Source organism: Onychomys torridus, chromosome 7 (assembly GCF_903995425.1).
Source record: "Onychomys torridus chromosome 7, mOncTor1.1, whole genome shotgun sequence".
Classification (NCBI taxonomy): Eukaryota; Metazoa; Chordata; class Mammalia; order Rodentia; family Cricetidae; genus Onychomys; species Onychomys torridus.
The window spans coordinates 26,099,177-26,115,462 of NC_050449.1; the positions used below are offsets into that span (position 1 = coordinate 26,099,177).

Sequence of the window (16,286 nt, forward strand, 5' to 3'; positions counted from 1 at the left end):
AGGTGAGTGCCCCCACCCCAAAGGCAGCCTTTACATTCAATATTTTGTAGCTGGGTTTAGATTTATGTTGCAGTTTTCCTGGGTTTGTGTAGTTAGTTCCCATGGCCTATTTTTCAGAAATTTTGTCTCTTGTAAAGGTGGAATATACATTTGTTCTTTCTTGGCTGTGAATATGCAAGTGTGATCTTTGCACTTAAAAAATTGTGAAGCCAATTGACACCTAGTACTTCTTGTCTGCTTCATTCCACTGTGTGGTTTATAGACATTAGCCAGTCTGTTATGGCACTGTATGTAGGTATTGTCACAACATTTTGTAGATAAAGAAATAAAGCCACTGGGCTACCAAGTGAGTTCCAGGAAAGGCGCAAAGCTACACAGAGAAACCCTGTACGCCACCACTTTATTCAATAACTTTATTCAATAGTTATGTATTGTTTTGGGGGATTTAGGCTTGTGTTAACAGACTGAACTAAGCCCCTTTGTGGAGCCCATACGTCATAGGAGTAGGAGACAAATAACTAGGTCAGCATCAGATAATAAGAAACACTGGAGAATGACATTTGAAGGAGATGAATGAAGTTGCTATGCCATGTAGTGGTAACCTGGAGATAAACTGCTACATATGTAGACCTGAAGTTGAGGGTCTTATAGCAGGAAAACTTGTGAGAAGTGACAAGTAAAACCATTGTGGCTGAAGCTTAGTGTACAAGCAGTGCATTTGGTGCGGTTGGCAGTGGTTACGTACGGTATGTTGAGCTTTGCTTCTGACTTAAATGTGACGATGAAGCACAGGCAGATGTGGACTCCTCAGTTACCTGACCTGGTTTGTAGTTAAGCCCTAGCTACTGGATATAGTGCATTTTGGGAACAAGAATGAAAGCAAGACTGTAGAGCAGCTGCAGCAGCCCAGGTGAGAGGTGTGGAAGGTGCTTGTTAGCTGTGGTAAGCCGGGAATATAGCTTGTGGGGTTTGCTGGTAGCTTGAATGTGAGTCTAAAAGACGTGTTCCCGTGGGCTCTGGATGGAGTGGTTAGGTATAGTGGTATCATTTACTGAGGGAGTAAAGTAAAGAGGGAGTGTGGAGAATGTAGGACACACAGACTTAGTGTATTCCAGAAGATTGGACAGTACCTACCTGTATGGGGTATGGTAAAAAGTATGGACGAGACTCAACTGTGTATAGCTATTGAATAGATGGGACTGGGACCAGGATCTGCATTGTTAAAAGGGAATGTCAGGTGAGTCATTTAAAAAGAAAGTTTGCTTCTGAAGACAGCATAGAATTTGGACTGGAGTGTTGTGTGCAGATGAATTATGAAGCAATCAGATTTGACGAGTTTTTTTGGTTTTGTTTTTGTTCTTTTGGATGGCCAGTATCATCTGTATTTGCTTTCTATGGTAGTGGTTCAGTAGAAGGGCCACCAAGAGGAAGGCTTGAGTAGACCAAAGAGTCAAGCTATTACATGTTGGGTACTGTGAAGCTGGTACTGATGAACCCAAGGTGTCTGACTCCAGGGCCCCTTCTCGGAGCTAGTGTACCACACCATTGCTTAAAACAGGTGGAATAACTGTAAGTAGATGGGTTTGAAGTAGATGGGTTTGAAATACAAGAGGGTGGCGTGGGGATGGTGACAATCAGAGGTGCTGACAGTACTTGCTACGTAGTGATGTAATGTTTTGTTGTTGTTGTTTGTGTGTTTTGTGTGTGTGGGGGGGTTGTTTTTTTGTTTTATTTTTGGAGACAGGGTTTTCTCTGTGTAGTTTTGGTGCCTGTTCTGGATCTTGCTCTGTAGACCAGGCTGGCCTGGAACTCTGCCTCCCAAGTGCTGGGATTAAAGGTGTGCACCGCCGCCAGCCCCCCCCCCCCCCCTAATGAATAATAATGTTTTCAGCTTAAAAAGAAATCCTGTGTGCCAGGCCTTTAATCCTAGCATTAGGGAGGGAGAGGCTGGTGAATCTCTCTGAGTTCAAGGCCAACCTGGTCTACAGAGCAAGTTCCAGGACAGGCAGGGATACACAGAGAAAGCCTGTCTCAAAAAACTGGGGGAAAAAAAAAAACCCAAAAAACAAAAAAACCAACAAAACCCCCAAATCCTTTGCTAATAAGTTACATACACACATGCGCACGCACACATGCATGTGTGTATTCAACAAAATAATGTATCTTGGTTTACTTTAAAGTATTCCAGTTCTTGTGGGGGTGGTGTAGCTCAGTGGTGAGGCCTTGGATTTACTTTCTAGCACCCTTTGTAAAGGTATGCCTCAGTCCCAGCTTACCTGTACTGCTGGCAGCTCTGCCAAAACTCCAGCTCAATCTCTCCCATTCCTTCCTAAAGTCAGGAAAGGATAGATAAATAAGATTGACAAAGTCATTACATTTGAAGCTGGTTTGTTACATTCTTCTTTACTTTTGTTTGTGTTTACCATTTTTCAAAATAAAAAGTTAAAGATACATGAAGTGTATGCCTATGAGTGGAGGTTTGCCTAATCTATGACACCAGATTAGCACTGTGAATCTTTTCATTGGTACTGTATTTCCCCATCCAGGTGTCAATCACTGGGCAGCTTGGTGTGAAGCCCCAGACAGGCAACAGCATTCCACTCACAGCCACTAACTTCCGTATCCAGGGTAAGGATGTACTGCGCCTGCCACCCTCTTCCATCACCACAGATGCCAAGGGCCAGACTGTTTTGAGAATCACTCCGGACATGATGGCCACATTGGCCAAGTCTCAGGTTACCACTGTCAAATTGACTCAGGACCTCTTTGGGACGGGAAGTGGCACTGCAGGCAAAGGCATATCGGCTACCTTACATGTCACTTCCAACCCTGTCCATGCAGCTGACAGCCCTGCCAAGGCTCCTTCAGCCAGTATTGCTTCATCCGCTCCAGCAGGTACTACCGTGGTCAAAGTAACTCCTGATCTCAAGCCAACAGAAACCTCGAATTCAGCTTTTCGCTTGATGCCAGCTCTTGGTGTGAGTGTGGCAGATCAGAAGGGAAAGAACACAGTGGCCTCTTCAGAAGCAAAACCTGCTGCCACAATCCGCATTGTACAGGGTCTGGGAGTGATGCCTCCTAAAGCAGGCCAGACCATTACTGTTGCAGCACATGCAAAGCAAGGAGCCTCTGTTGCTGGTGGGTCTGGAACTGTCCATTCTTCAACGGTGTCCTTGCCCAGTATAAATGCCACTGTTTCTAAGACTGTGGCTGTGGCTTCTGGGGCAACAAGCACCCCCATCAGCATCGGGACTGGAGCCCCCACTGTGCGACAGGTCCCTGTTAACACTACAGTTGTGTCCACATCCCAGTCTGTGAGTAATATCGATGGTAAAGATTTTAGCCCTCTGCTCAGGAAACTATTTTCTGGAAGGAGATGGGTGTCTTAATTAGGGTTTCTGTTGATCTATTTAAAAGCAAGTTGGGGAGGAAAGGGTTTATTCAGCTTACACTTCTACATTGCTGTTTATCATTGAAGGAAGCCAGGACAGGAACTCAAAGCAGGTCAGGAACCTGGAGACAGGAGCTGTTGTGGAGGCCATGGAGGGGTGCTGTTTACTGGCTTGCTCTTCATGGCTTGCTCAGCCTGCTTTCTTATAGAACCTGGGGCCTCCCCCATCAATCACTAATTAAGAAAATGCCCTACAGCTGGATCTTTGGAGGCATCTTCTCAATTAGGTTCCCTCCTTTTGGATGACCCTAGCTTGTATCAAGTGATCATACAACTAACTAGCCAGAACACAGGCTTTTGCTACATAGCCCAGGCTGGCTTAGAATTTGTTAGGTGCCTAAGCTGGTCCTGACTCCCACTCCTCATTCATCACTCTTCCTCTCTCAGTCTGGCAGGTGTTGGGATTGCAGGTATGCACTGCCAAAGCCAGCCTGGGAAAGTTCTTCAGGTTCAACCCCTGCCCCTTAGGAGACTGACAACTAAGAAACTTGTCTGTCCATAGCACTCATTTGACATAGAGATTTGGGTTGTTTGCTTTTGGAATACAATTTAGAAAAGTATAGCGTGTGTGTGTGTCCATCTGTCCTTAAAACATAAAGAATAAGCCGGGCGGTGGTGGCGCACGCCTTTAATCCCAGCACTTGGGAAGCAGAGGCAGGTGGATCTCTGTGAGTTCGAGGCCAGCCTGGTCTCCAAAGCGAGTTCCAGGAAAGGCGCAAAGCTACACAGAGAAACCCTGTCTTGAAAAACAAAAAACAAAAACAAAACAAAACAAAAAACACCATAAAGAATAATATCAGAAGTATAGGGTAAAATACAAAATTTTCTTTACCTTCTGCTGTTCTGTCTTTATAAGGCTAAATGAATAATGTATTTATCCTTCTAGCCCTTTTCCTGAACACTCTTTGTATATACACCTCGTTAAGACTGTCTTGGGGATCATTGTAGGCCATGCTCAGATATTGACCATGTCCTTTTTAGTGATGTAGTAACACATAGGAGAGCTTCTGTTTAGGGGTCTGTTTTCACTGCCGCCAGTGCCACAGCAATGCTCTAGTTCAAGTATTTTTTAAGTATTTCTGAAGCATAGATAACTGAGTCTCAAAGATACACCTATTGAAAGTTTTGACACGCTAATTGTGCTCCCCAAAAGAATATTGGCTGCATGTTGTTATGTGCATAGAAAATATTTTCTTCAGTTTGGAACTGGAAATGTAGCTCAGTGGTAGAATAGTTGCTTAGCAGGCTCAAGGCTCTGGTTTTTAGCTTTAGTACTGCAAGGAAAAAGTATATTTTTTATATTGATTTATTTTTTTAAATTTTATATTCACTGATGTTTTGCCTGCGTGTGTGTCTTTGTGAGGGTGTCAAGCTCTGGAACTGAAGTTATAGACAGGTGTGAGCCACCATGTGGGTGCTGGGAATTGAACCCAGGTCCTCTGGAAAAGCAACCGGTGCTCTTAACTGCTGAGCCATCTCTCCAGCCCCTTCCCTTCAATTGTATCTTGGGTTTTGGTTTTGTTCATTTCTTTCCTGGTGATTTTGCTGTGTCCCTGACTGGCATGGAACCCGCTATGGGGACAAGACCCCCTTAGCTTTCTGGGTGCTGGGATTGTCACCAAGCCTGCTTTGGTCTGTCGTCTTTTTTATTGCATTGTTTTTTTGAGATAGGGTTTCACTGTGTAGCCCTGGGTGTTCTAGAACTCACTCTGTAGACCAGGCTGGCCTCGAACTCACAGAGATCCACCTGCCTCTACCTTCCCAGTGCTAGGATTAAAGGCGTGCGCCACCACCACCGCTTGGTCTGTCTGTATCTTTTAACCAAGTATTTAGTTTTCTCTGATTACTTTTCCCAGTGTTTTCTTTTATGGTTTTAAGGTTTTGTGTCTGTGCCTTCTTTATCAGGGTGAAAAATAATAACCTTTATTTTCACAAAATTTTAAGTGTAGGAAAAAATATAGCTTGTTAGTCATTTGAAATCATGATGCAAAGCTCAGAGTGTAGATCACTGAGATATTTTTGCATTTTTCAGAAAATAGCTATGTACAGATCCATATAAAGGCCCTACCTATCTCCTGCTAGCGTGCTGCCTGACACCATCTTGAAGTGCTTTTTAGTGGCTAACAGTAGTGACCTGCTACTTTGTATCAGAGTTTCTAACTCACAAATAACTGTTCATAGGAAATGTCCATTGTCATCCCCTCTTCCCTTTTTGAAGTGTTCTATTAGCCATTTCTCTTGTATGTTTTTAAAAGCAAGTAAGATTTACACATGGTTATAAATTATTCAGCAGGTATGGCTCAGTGTTAGAGTACCTGCTTAGCACGTGGAAGGCTTAGGTTTCATCCCAATACTGGGGGAGGGGTAGTTTTATCACTAACCAAGTATCAGAAACTAGGCACCTAAGAGTGGGTGCTATAGTGACTGTTTTCTTGCCTCTAGTGCAGTGGGATGTTTGACCTCTGCATTCCCACATGGACACACACTCTCTCTCTTTTCTTTCTCTTCTTGGGCCTAACTTTGAAGTTAGATTTTTTTTTTTTTTAACTTGGCTGATTTTATTACTAGTGTCCCCTAACTAACCTCTCTTATCTCTGGAGAAGTGTGACTTGTTCTTATCAGATTGTACTGCATCCCATCTCTGTGAGCCTACATCCCTCTGGGGTGCTGTCCATTTTTTCTTTAACTCTAGAGGTTCTCTGTCCTTCCTCACCATATAGTTGCTGAGTGTCCAGCACTATATCATGTGTTGTGGATACCCAGACAAATAGGATTCACCAATCCAAGAGGCTTAGAATCTAGGACTGCCAAGTGAACACACACTTTGTGGTTCGGGTAAGGGGTGTTTGTTTCCATGGTATGAAAAGTCACATAAAGAAGGAGTGGGTAATTTCACTTGACTTATTTCTCATAAATTGAGCTAATACTTTCTATAGGAAATGTAACTGGTTAAAGAGTTTGCACTGGTGCTTCTACCAGATGTTTATGAAAGAAATAATGTAACAATAGTCTCAGTTTTCTTCTATAAGTAGAAGCCATGGATTTATTTATCTGTGAGGTCTACGTCATCCTTATACCAGAACCAGATGTAGACATTGCAGTAAAGCAAAGCTGTAGACCAACAGCTTTCATGACTCTAGATAGAGAAGTTCATGCAAATCCAGCAGTATATAAAGAATCATACCGCTGGGCGGTGGTGGTGCACGCCTGTAATCCCAGCACTCGGGAGGCAGAGGCAGGTGGATCTCTGAGTTCGAGGCCAGCCTGGGCTACCAAGTGAGATCCAGGAAAGGCGCAAAGCTACACAGAGAAACCTTGTCTCGAAAAACAAAAAACAAAAAAAACAAATAAATAAGGAAGGAAGGAAGGAAGGAAGGAAGGAAGGAAGGAAGGAAGGAAGGAAGAAAGGAAAGAATCATACCCAGGAGCTGGAGAGATGGCTTGTGTTAAGAGCATTTGTTTTTGCAGAGGACCCAGCATCCATACAGTGGCTCTTAACCATTCATAATTCAAATTTCAGGGGGTTCAGTGTCCTCTCTGGCTTCCACTAGCATGAGGCACACATGTACTCCATATACACACACATTGGTAAAACACATAAGATTAATAAAAAGCTTTTATAAAGACTTGTACTCTTATTAGTCAGATTTTACATTGCTCTGACAAAATACCTGTTGTAAACGAGGGAGAGATTAACTCAGGGTCATAGTTGCAGAGGTCTCTGCCCCAGTCTAGCTCTGTTGATTCGGGGCCAGTGGTCGGGCAGAAAGTCATAGTGGTGGGGGCCTGTCTCAGTGGCTGTTCAACCTCACGAGAAGAAGCGTCAGTGAAGCAGGTGCCAGGGAGTCAGGCGTAACCTGAAAAGCACACTCCTGGTTTCTCCCAGCGAGACTCACCTCTTAAAAGATTTAAAAGATTCTGCAATCTTCTAAATTAGTCAGTATATGTGCCTGTGGGGGACATTTTATATTTAAACTATAATATTGCCCCCCCCCCATCCCCAGATGCTCCTAATTACACACACAACACAAAATGCAGTTTCCGGCATTGTTCAAAAGTTCCGGTCCCTTAGCTGAGTGGGTGGTGCATTCTTGTAATCCTAGCATTAGAAGCTGAGGCAGGAAGACTGAATTGAGGGACAGCCTGGGCTATGTAGAGAGACTTAGTCTCAAGTCCCATTTTCCCCAACTCCCAAATCCAAAGTCTTCTGAGACTTAAGGCAAACTTGGAGCTTGAGCCCCTTGTGACAAACAGGCAGTTGCTGTTCTTTAGGTAGTGGAACAAAGTGACATGTAACTTAACTTGTAAGCACGTTTACTGGAATTACTTGGGTTCTGACTGAAGTAATATTGGAATCCTTGGGGGAATGGGGATTGGAGGTGTTTATACTGCTCTGGCTTCTCTATGGGCACTACCTGTTTTGCTGTATCTCTTTCTAGCTCACAAAAGCTGATTGTTTTCTTTGTAGGGGAAACTGCCTACAAGGATCACAGTTCCTCTGTCTGTGATTAGCCAGCCAATGAAGGGCAAGAGTGTGGTCACAGCCCCCATCATCAAAGGCAACCTTGGGGCCAAGTGAGTGCTGTTGTGGAGGAGCAAATGCAGTTGTTGCAGAACGGAAAGATGGTTGACACCTGACATTTTCATCAGTAATACACATCGGATTCCCAGTACTATTTTGGAATGCAATGATTAAGGCATAAAGGAGCCATTCTGTGTCCAGTTTATATTATAGAGCAGGGAGAGGAATACAGCAGGAGTAATAAAACAGTAATATATTGAGTAATAGAAAATGAGGAAGATGCAGAGTGTTGGGTGGGATGGCTGGAGGAAGTTGGGATGGCTGGAGGAAGTTGGAGGATCAAAGGATCCTCCTTTGATATTTGAGCCTGAGCTTAAGACAGCTTGGTGAATGCTGGTTTCTTCATGCCCTGCTGTAAGGCTGATGCAGTCATTCTGGCATTCTTAGTCATGATGAAGCTGTTCAGGGCTGTGGGGATGGCCTTTTTCTTTCCTAAGAGTTTTCTTGGCTGCTGAGGTGTGGGATTTTTCTGGAGTCCACCTCTGCCCTGCTCCCACCTATTGAAGGGTTCTTAGGAAAGAGGAATGAAGAAAATTAGGAAGAAAGATAGAAAGAGATGGTAAGAAAGACAGAGACACAGGATAGCTTCGGGGGGGGCTCTGGGTCAATACCTAGTTGCTCAGTCCTTTATTCAAAAGGGCTTTTTATAATATGACAAGGGGAGAGACAAAAGACCCCACCTTTACAAGATCAAAGCACATTATACAGCCAAGTGTAGACCTTTCAAACACCTGGTAACCATGCCTATGGCCAGATCATCCCATTATGGGTAAAGCAAGCCCAGACTCTCTGACCCTGAGTGAGGTCTCACTAGATGGCCTCTACACTGAGGCTGGCTCACACCTGTACTCTGTAGTGCTCTCAGTGCTGGTTCCCATGTGTCCAACTGTGAGAGTTTCTTGCCAGGGACACATGCTTCCTGGCAGTGCCTGCCTCTTCCGGGGCAGAGTACAGAGTTTAGGCCATGTTGTCCACTATGGAGGCTCCTGCCATGCAAAATATAAGAGTTTAGAAGAAAGGTAGCCTTAGTATGAGATTACATTTGAATCCAGAATGCTGAGGTTTTTACTGGGCATCAGGCTTCTTTATTGCCCTTCATTTAGTATGTGACTTCATTCTGAGCCAGAGCGATGTGGTCATGCTTTACTTCTGTTTCCCTTCCTCAGTCTCAGCGGGCTGGGTCGCAACATCATCCTTACAACCATGCCAGCAGGTACTAAGCTCATTGCTGGCAATAAGCCGGTGAGTTTCCTCACTGCCCAGCAGTTGCAGCAGCTTCAGCAACAAGGTCAGGCCACACAGGTAAGGACCCATGCAGACTGTTGACATCTCAGGCTTGTCTGTTTCCTTTGCTTTTCTTAGTTGATGAGCCTACTTGCAGTTCACTGATGAGACCTCCTCTCTTTGTAAGCAGGTGCGCATCCAGACTGTTCCTGCATCCCATCTCCAGCAGGGCACAGCTTCTGGCTCCTCAAAAGCAGTCTCCACTGTTGTTGTGACCACTGCTCCATCTCCCAAACAAGCACCTGAACAGCAGTGACCGAGAACAGAGGCAGCTTGAAGAGACCAGGCCTCGTGCATCTCGGCTGACAGAAAGGAGCAGGGAGGTCGCTTCATTCCTCTGAGCTCTCCTGCTTGAGGCAGGGTGGTGGAGGGTGATGGCAACTGTGGCCTAGATTCTGCAGCCACACTCCAAAATGAAGCCCTGACAAGGTTCCATTTTAGGGTTCCAGGGCTGCCCTGTCTAGTCCAGAAGGAGAGAACATCAGAGTCATGGGAGGTGACAGTCACACAGGCCGGAGTTAACCTCCCGAGTGTTGGAGTGTTGGATGCCCAGGGAGCAGGCTTGCCAGTTGGTGAGCACGCCAGCAGTGAATAAGCCTCATTCTGTGTGAGGATTTTACTTTTTAGTTTTTGATCCTCTTGGTGACTTGTCCATATGTGAGTTTTGTGTCCAGAAAATTTTGTGTAACTTATTTTTTTAAAGAACTTACTGTGCATCTTTTATCAAATAGAAGCCTGGGCTTTAGTGCCCCTAAACTGATCCCTTACTCCTTTTGCCAGAATGAGAGCATAACAAGACTCTGACCAGGTTGGTGGCTTACTTGATAATGAGAAGTTACATAGTAGGGAAATGTAGGCCATGAGGTCAAGGGAGACTAGTTTGGCACCACTTACTACAGATGAGTGTCGGGATCTTGGGTGTCCCTGTATCTTCATTTGTGGGCATTGTCCTTGACAAGCCTGTTCACATGGAAGTTCAGAGCTGTTGGACAAGGGAGTAGGGGATGCTGGCCAAGATGCTGCTCTCAGTGCACTTGCTTACAGCCAGAGATTGCACATTCTGTCTGCTGTACAACAGCAGTTGCAAACCAGACCTTTGAAGCCGGTCACTTGACTGGAAAAATAGAAGAAATAGTGGAGGTGGGGACAGCGTTAGGTACTACCTGGCAGTGCCTAACTTCAGGAGAAGTCAGTCTGGGTTTGCAGTTTTTATTCCTGGCTATTTCACACTTCTCAGTCACCACCAGCCACAGACAGCTCAGCGGGATACTTTTTAAAGTCCTGTGTACTTAGTGTACTGGTCACATCTTACATGTCCTGCTGTGGTGCAGGGGCAGGTGGGAAAGCCTTCCTGTAGGGACAGGGCTTCCCTGTCTCTTTGTGAAAGTATCCAAATTATTAAAAATGTATCTTTCATCTCTGCGCCTTTAATTGTTTTCTTTTATGGGGAATTAGAGCTAGGGCTGCATAGGATAGAAATGGCCTGGTTTAAGCGATAGTTAGGTTGAAACTGGGTTATTTAGCAAGTTGCTGAGAAACAGAAAAGGATTAGAGTGGTTTGGGCTACAGGGTGGCTTCACAGTTGCACTTGATTCTTACAGCAATTTTGTCAATTAGAATTGTCATCCCTCTTTAATAGTGAGAAGATACAAGTCTGAGAGAAAACTAAGATGAGCACTTGGTCTTGGACTCCTGAGGCAGGTCCCAGTGCTGGAGATGTAACTTAATGGGAGAGAGTACCAGTGAGCATACTAGAGGCCCAGGTTGGCTCCCCAGCACTCCTGAATGGGATGGTAGTCACATAAGCCTGTAATGTAATCTCTTCTCTAGAGGTAGAAGCTGGAGGATTAGAACTTCAGACTCATGCTTGGCTCACTTCAGCTGTCTAGAGGCCCACCTCGGTGCTACATTAGAAAAGTTTAAGTCCTTCCTCGTCGGATCCCATGTGTTGTACTCTTAAGGAAGACTCACTGGGATGCTTCCTGGTGAAACTTAAGAGTAATTAGAGTTTGGTGGGAAGCCTGGCTCTCAAACCACAGGTGACAGGATGAAATGAAATCACAATCTTGGTAGGTGCCTAGAGGACTGGCATGGGAATTGACTGAAATGATGACAAGTGAGGGCTATAGGGAGGGGAATCAAAATTACCTGTGTGTTTTGTATTTTTGGGTATCATATTTCACACAGAAAATGATGTGATAGTTTAGACAACAATAAGAGAAGGTAGAAAATACTCTCTTAGATATTTACTGTTAGCTAAAACCTGTTCTGATTTTACTTAGCAAATTCCATAAAAGTAACTCGCATTCAGCTTCAGATCTATTCTAAACTTTTATGTACTGAAGTTATCTGATTAGTACATGCAGATATATTGGGTGTGTATATCCCAGAGAGCATAGATTTAAAATACAGGCTTATTTCATGATGCCAGTTTGTAGGGTTGACTCCCCAGAGAGTTTCGGTACTTCCTAGTGTGTTGTTAGAATAGTATAAATGAGAGACCTCCTACTGCAGTTGGCTACAGCAAAAGAGGTAATTAGAATTAGTGCCTAGCTGGGCAATGGTGGGGCACGCCTTTGATCCCAGCACTCTGGGAGGCAGAGCCAGGAGGATCTCTGTGAGTTCAAGGCTAGCCTGGTCTACAGAGCGAGATCCAGGACAGGCACCAAACCTACAGAGAAACCCTGTCTCCAAAACAAAAACAAAAATTAATGCCTAGTAGTACAATTGAGGAATTAGATCAGGAGAATAATGATACTGTAATTAATAGCTCTCCAGTTAGGTTAATTGAGGGTGGTAAGGCTGGGTTTGCTAGGCTAGCAAGGATTCATCAGGTAGCCATTAGTGGAAAGACTGTTTGTAGTCCTCGGGTTATGATTATAGTTCAACTGTGGATTCGTTTATAATTAGTGTTTGCTAAACAGTAAGGAGGTTAGGCCATGGGCAATTATCAGTGTTGTTGCTCCTATAAAGCTTCATGGGGTTTGGATTAATGGCTGCAATTACTAATGCTATATGGCTCACTGAGGAATAAAGTGATTAAGGATTTTAACTCTGTCATAGGCAGATAGAGCTGGTCATGACTATTCTTCATAATGAGGGTAGGGTAAATGGGTAGGCTGTGGTTTTTGTTATAGGGTCTAGGCTTACAGAAATTCGTATTATACCATAGCCTCCTAATTTTAGTAGAATAGCTGCTAAAACTATCAATCCAGCAATTGGATTCCTACATGTGCTTTAGGAAGTCATAAGTGGACTCCTTATAGTGGTATTTTAATGAGAAATGCTATTATACTGGCAAGTCATAAAATATTAGATCATGTGTGGCTGAGTGAGGTAAAGTTAAGGGGAGGAGAAGAGAGTTTAATGTTCCTGTTGAGTTTTGAATGAAGATAAGGGCAGTGAGTAGCAGGCTGGTTCCAGCTAGTATGTAAAATAAAAGTCCAGCATTTCATCATTCTATTTGATTGCCTCATTGGGTAAGTTTTGGGATTAGGGTAGCTTCAAATAAGATAATATAATTAATTTGTTTGCAAGAGAATGTTATAATTAGTAAAATTTGTACAGATACCAGTATGGAAATACAAGTTTTTTGTTTTTGTTTTTGTGTTTTTTTACTTAGTTCTGTTTCCTTTTTTATGTGGTTCTGGCTGGCCAGGAGAATTAGAGGTAGAAGTCATGTTTTGAGAATAACTAGGGGGGAAGATAGTGAATCAATGGAAAATAATAATGAAAAATTTAGGTTATTTATATCACTTTGTCATGGGATTATGGAGAGTATGCTGATTAGGAAGCTATGAGAGATCACATTAATTCATAAATTTTTATTGTTTGAGAGTCAAATGAGAGGAAGTAATAGGGAGGGAAAAATAATTTTTAGCATTGTAGTAGGTTTAGATTTTGTACATAGTCTATGCCATATATATCTGATCCTTTGACTAATAGGGTTAGTCCTACAGTGGCTTCACATGTTGCAAAAACTAGAATTATAGGAATTGAGTACATTACTATTGAGTGCAAGTTAAGGGATGTAATTGTGGCTATAATGAATAGTGTAAGTATTATGCCCTCTAGGCATAGGAGTGTAGATACTAATTGGGATCAAAATATGTGTCCCTAGGAGAGAGAAAATGAGTGCCAGTGTAATATTAAGAGTCACAGATATCATCTTGGTAATTATGATAGATAACCATAATTTAATGAGTCGAAATCATTTGTTTTAATTTAAACTAATTACCAGTTTATTCGGTTCATTCTAGTCCTTTTTGAAGTCATTCATAAGCACCAGTATTTTAACATGTGTGCTTTCTTCATATGTAGACCTCAAGGGGTTCCAGGTAGGCAATGGGGTGGATGATTTGCAGGGAATAGCTCTTACAATACGGTGGCATCATTGATCCTCAGCTTCTGGTGGACAGATTGGTAAAATTACTCAGACCATGTATTCAAGACAGGATTTAGTGAAAAGCATTCTGATTGACTTGTACTTTAAGATACCTGTGTGTATCTGTATGTCATGTATATGTCATGTATGTGCAGGGACTGGTGGAAGTCAGAAGTCATTCAGATGTGGGAGCTGGGAACTGAGCTCTGGTCATCTGGAAGAGCAGGAGGTGCTCTCCAGCCCCGCGGCTTGTATTTTAACACTGTTTAAGAATGTTTTGCCAGGGCTGATCTTTCAATAAAGGTGTCCCAAACCATTGGTTAGAGATACTGAGGGAGACCAGCTCCTTCTTTCCCCCCCCAGGGTACTCTTGAGGGAGAAGTGAGAAGTATGTAGATAAAAATATAGAGAGACAGTTAGAAACACAGGTTAGCCTTGGGAGGGCCTGGATCAAAACCCACTGGCCCCTTCTGTCTCTTCTAAAGGGCTTTTATAGGAATGCCAAGGGGTGGAGCAAAAGACCTCCCTTCAGCACAGCCAAGTGTAGACCATCCCAGACACGTGGTGACCATGCATGTGGTCTAGCCATCCCCTAATGCAGCCCTGCTGTGTCAAGAAAGCTCAGATCTCACCAAGAAGCTTTTGTGGGCTAGCACAAGATAAAAAAAATAAATTTTAAGCTGGGCGATGGTGGTGCACGCCTTTAATTCCAGCACTTGGGAAGGAGAGGCAGGTGGATCTTTGTGAGTTCGAGGCCAGCCTGGTCTACAGAGCGAGATCCAGGAAAGGTGCAAAGCTACACAGAGAAACCCTGTCTTGAAAAAAAAATGTAATATTTTATATTTAATTGTATGACAGTCCCTCAAGAATACTGTTTCTTTGTTCTGCCAATATAAAAAGTCTCAAGTACATCTTTTTCTATGAAAATAAAACAGGAAATAAGTTTCTTTTCCAACCTGGACTTGAGGAAAGAACCAATTTTTTATTGTTGCTGGTGAATGGGTCTTTAAATATTTGATGAATGAATGAGTTGGGTTCTTGCTCAGCTGTCAAACCAAGAGGACCCTTGAAAAGAGAGCCCAAGAGTTCTCTAATACTTAATGTTTTCAAATTATTCTTGATCCTACATGAGACTTTCTGCAGCCCAGCTAGCTAACCTGAAGAACTTTCTGTAAAATATCTCTGTTGGTTGTTTATGAAGGGACGGGATATGGAATGTGAGAAAGACACCAGTGTTGATGGGTTTTTGCCAGTTTGTAGCTATTTGCCCTTATACTGACCAACCTCAGGAGGACATCACTTCTTAAATTACAGAGGGTTGTGAGTCTCTGCTGAGATGGAGTGCATCCCAGCATCACAGGGTGCTGCACAGTGAAGGGTGTTACTTGGTCTTGAAGACCCTTCAACTTCAGTCATCACAGAAGCCCCTTTTTACACAGGAACTAATGTGTATGTTTAGTTCCCCATGTTGTACTGTGGCTCTGTATATACTATTTTCTGTGCCTGGTGTACCTTTTCTAAAGGTCCAACCCGCCATTTCTCCTCTGCTGTGTAGTCCTTTTTTTTAGATGTATTTATTTGAATTTTATGTGTGTGAGTGTTTTGCCTGCATTTATGTATGTGCCCCACCTGTGTGTTTGATGCCCCTGGAGGTCAGAAGAGAATAACAGATCCTTTGGAACTGGAGTTCTAGACAGTGGTGAGCTGCCATGTGGGTGCTTGAAATCAATCCTGGGTCCTTTGGAAAAGCAGTAAGTGCTCTTAAATGCTGAGCCATCTCTCCAGCCCCTGTACTTTTGTTTGTTTGCTGTTCTGTTTGTTTATTTATTTATTTTTGAGACAGGGTTTCTCTGTGTCACTCCTGGTTGTCCTGGTACTCAATTCGTAGACCAGGCTGGCCTTGGCCACCTCTCTCTGCCTCCCAACTGTTGAGATTAAAGGCATGTGCCGCCACCGCCACCACCCAGCCTGCCTGCCCTTGAACTTTTACTTTGTGTGTATGTAATTTATGCATTATGCATACAGAGTTCTGCCTGCATATATCCCTGCAGGCTGGAAGAGGGCACCAGATTTCATTACAGATGGTTGAGAGCCTCCATGTGGTTGCTGGGAATTGAACTCAGGTCCTCTGAGCCATTTCTCAGCCCCAGCCCCTGCACTTCTTAAGAGTGCCCATCACACTGCCTAACAATAGCCTCAGGAGTTCTCTCTTACATTATACTGTCAATTCCTTGATGGACATCTCATTAATCCTTGCAAACATTTCAGTGCTAGGATGTTTAATAAATACTTGTTGAGGAAAGTTATAAAAAATAAACCACACAAAACAAAACATCCAGAATCAATAGCACAATATCAAGTCTATATTAAGAATTCAAAATCCTTACCCTTTGGTTTTAGCTGTTTTAAAATTGAAGGCCTTCGATAAACTGATTCCCACTCCCTTTACAGACTTGCTATATCATGTCCCTCAATAGGATAATATTGAGGAATCAGATGGAGTTTCAGCTCTCAGCTGAGCTATGAACTATGAACTAGCTACTTAATATAAGAAAATTATCTTTCACCTAACTTTATCTCTAATC

The 16,286-nt window shown here is 43.3% G+C and overlaps 1 protein-coding gene across 8 annotated transcripts in view; it reads left to right on the top strand.

Moving 5' to 3' along the window:
- Nfrkb (nuclear factor related to kappaB binding protein) overlaps positions 1 to 10,733 on the top strand; it is a 35,569-nt gene extending 24,836 nt beyond the window's left edge. For all 8 annotated transcript variants that reach the window (XM_036192608.1, XM_036192612.1, XM_036192611.1 and 5 more), the window contains exons 23-26: positions 2,547 to 3,314; positions 7,920 to 8,026; positions 9,200 to 9,335; positions 9,448 to 10,733. In XM_036192608.1, coding sequence (XP_036048501.1) covers positions 2,547 to 3,314; positions 7,920 to 8,026; positions 9,200 to 9,335; positions 9,448 to 9,573 — 1,137 coding nt within the window. In that variant the 3' untranslated portion in view covers positions 9,574 to 10,733. The remainder of the gene's footprint in view (positions 1 to 2,546; positions 3,315 to 7,919; positions 8,027 to 9,199; positions 9,336 to 9,447) is intronic.
- The last annotated feature ends 5,553 nt before the right edge of the window (positions 10,734 to 16,286 follow it).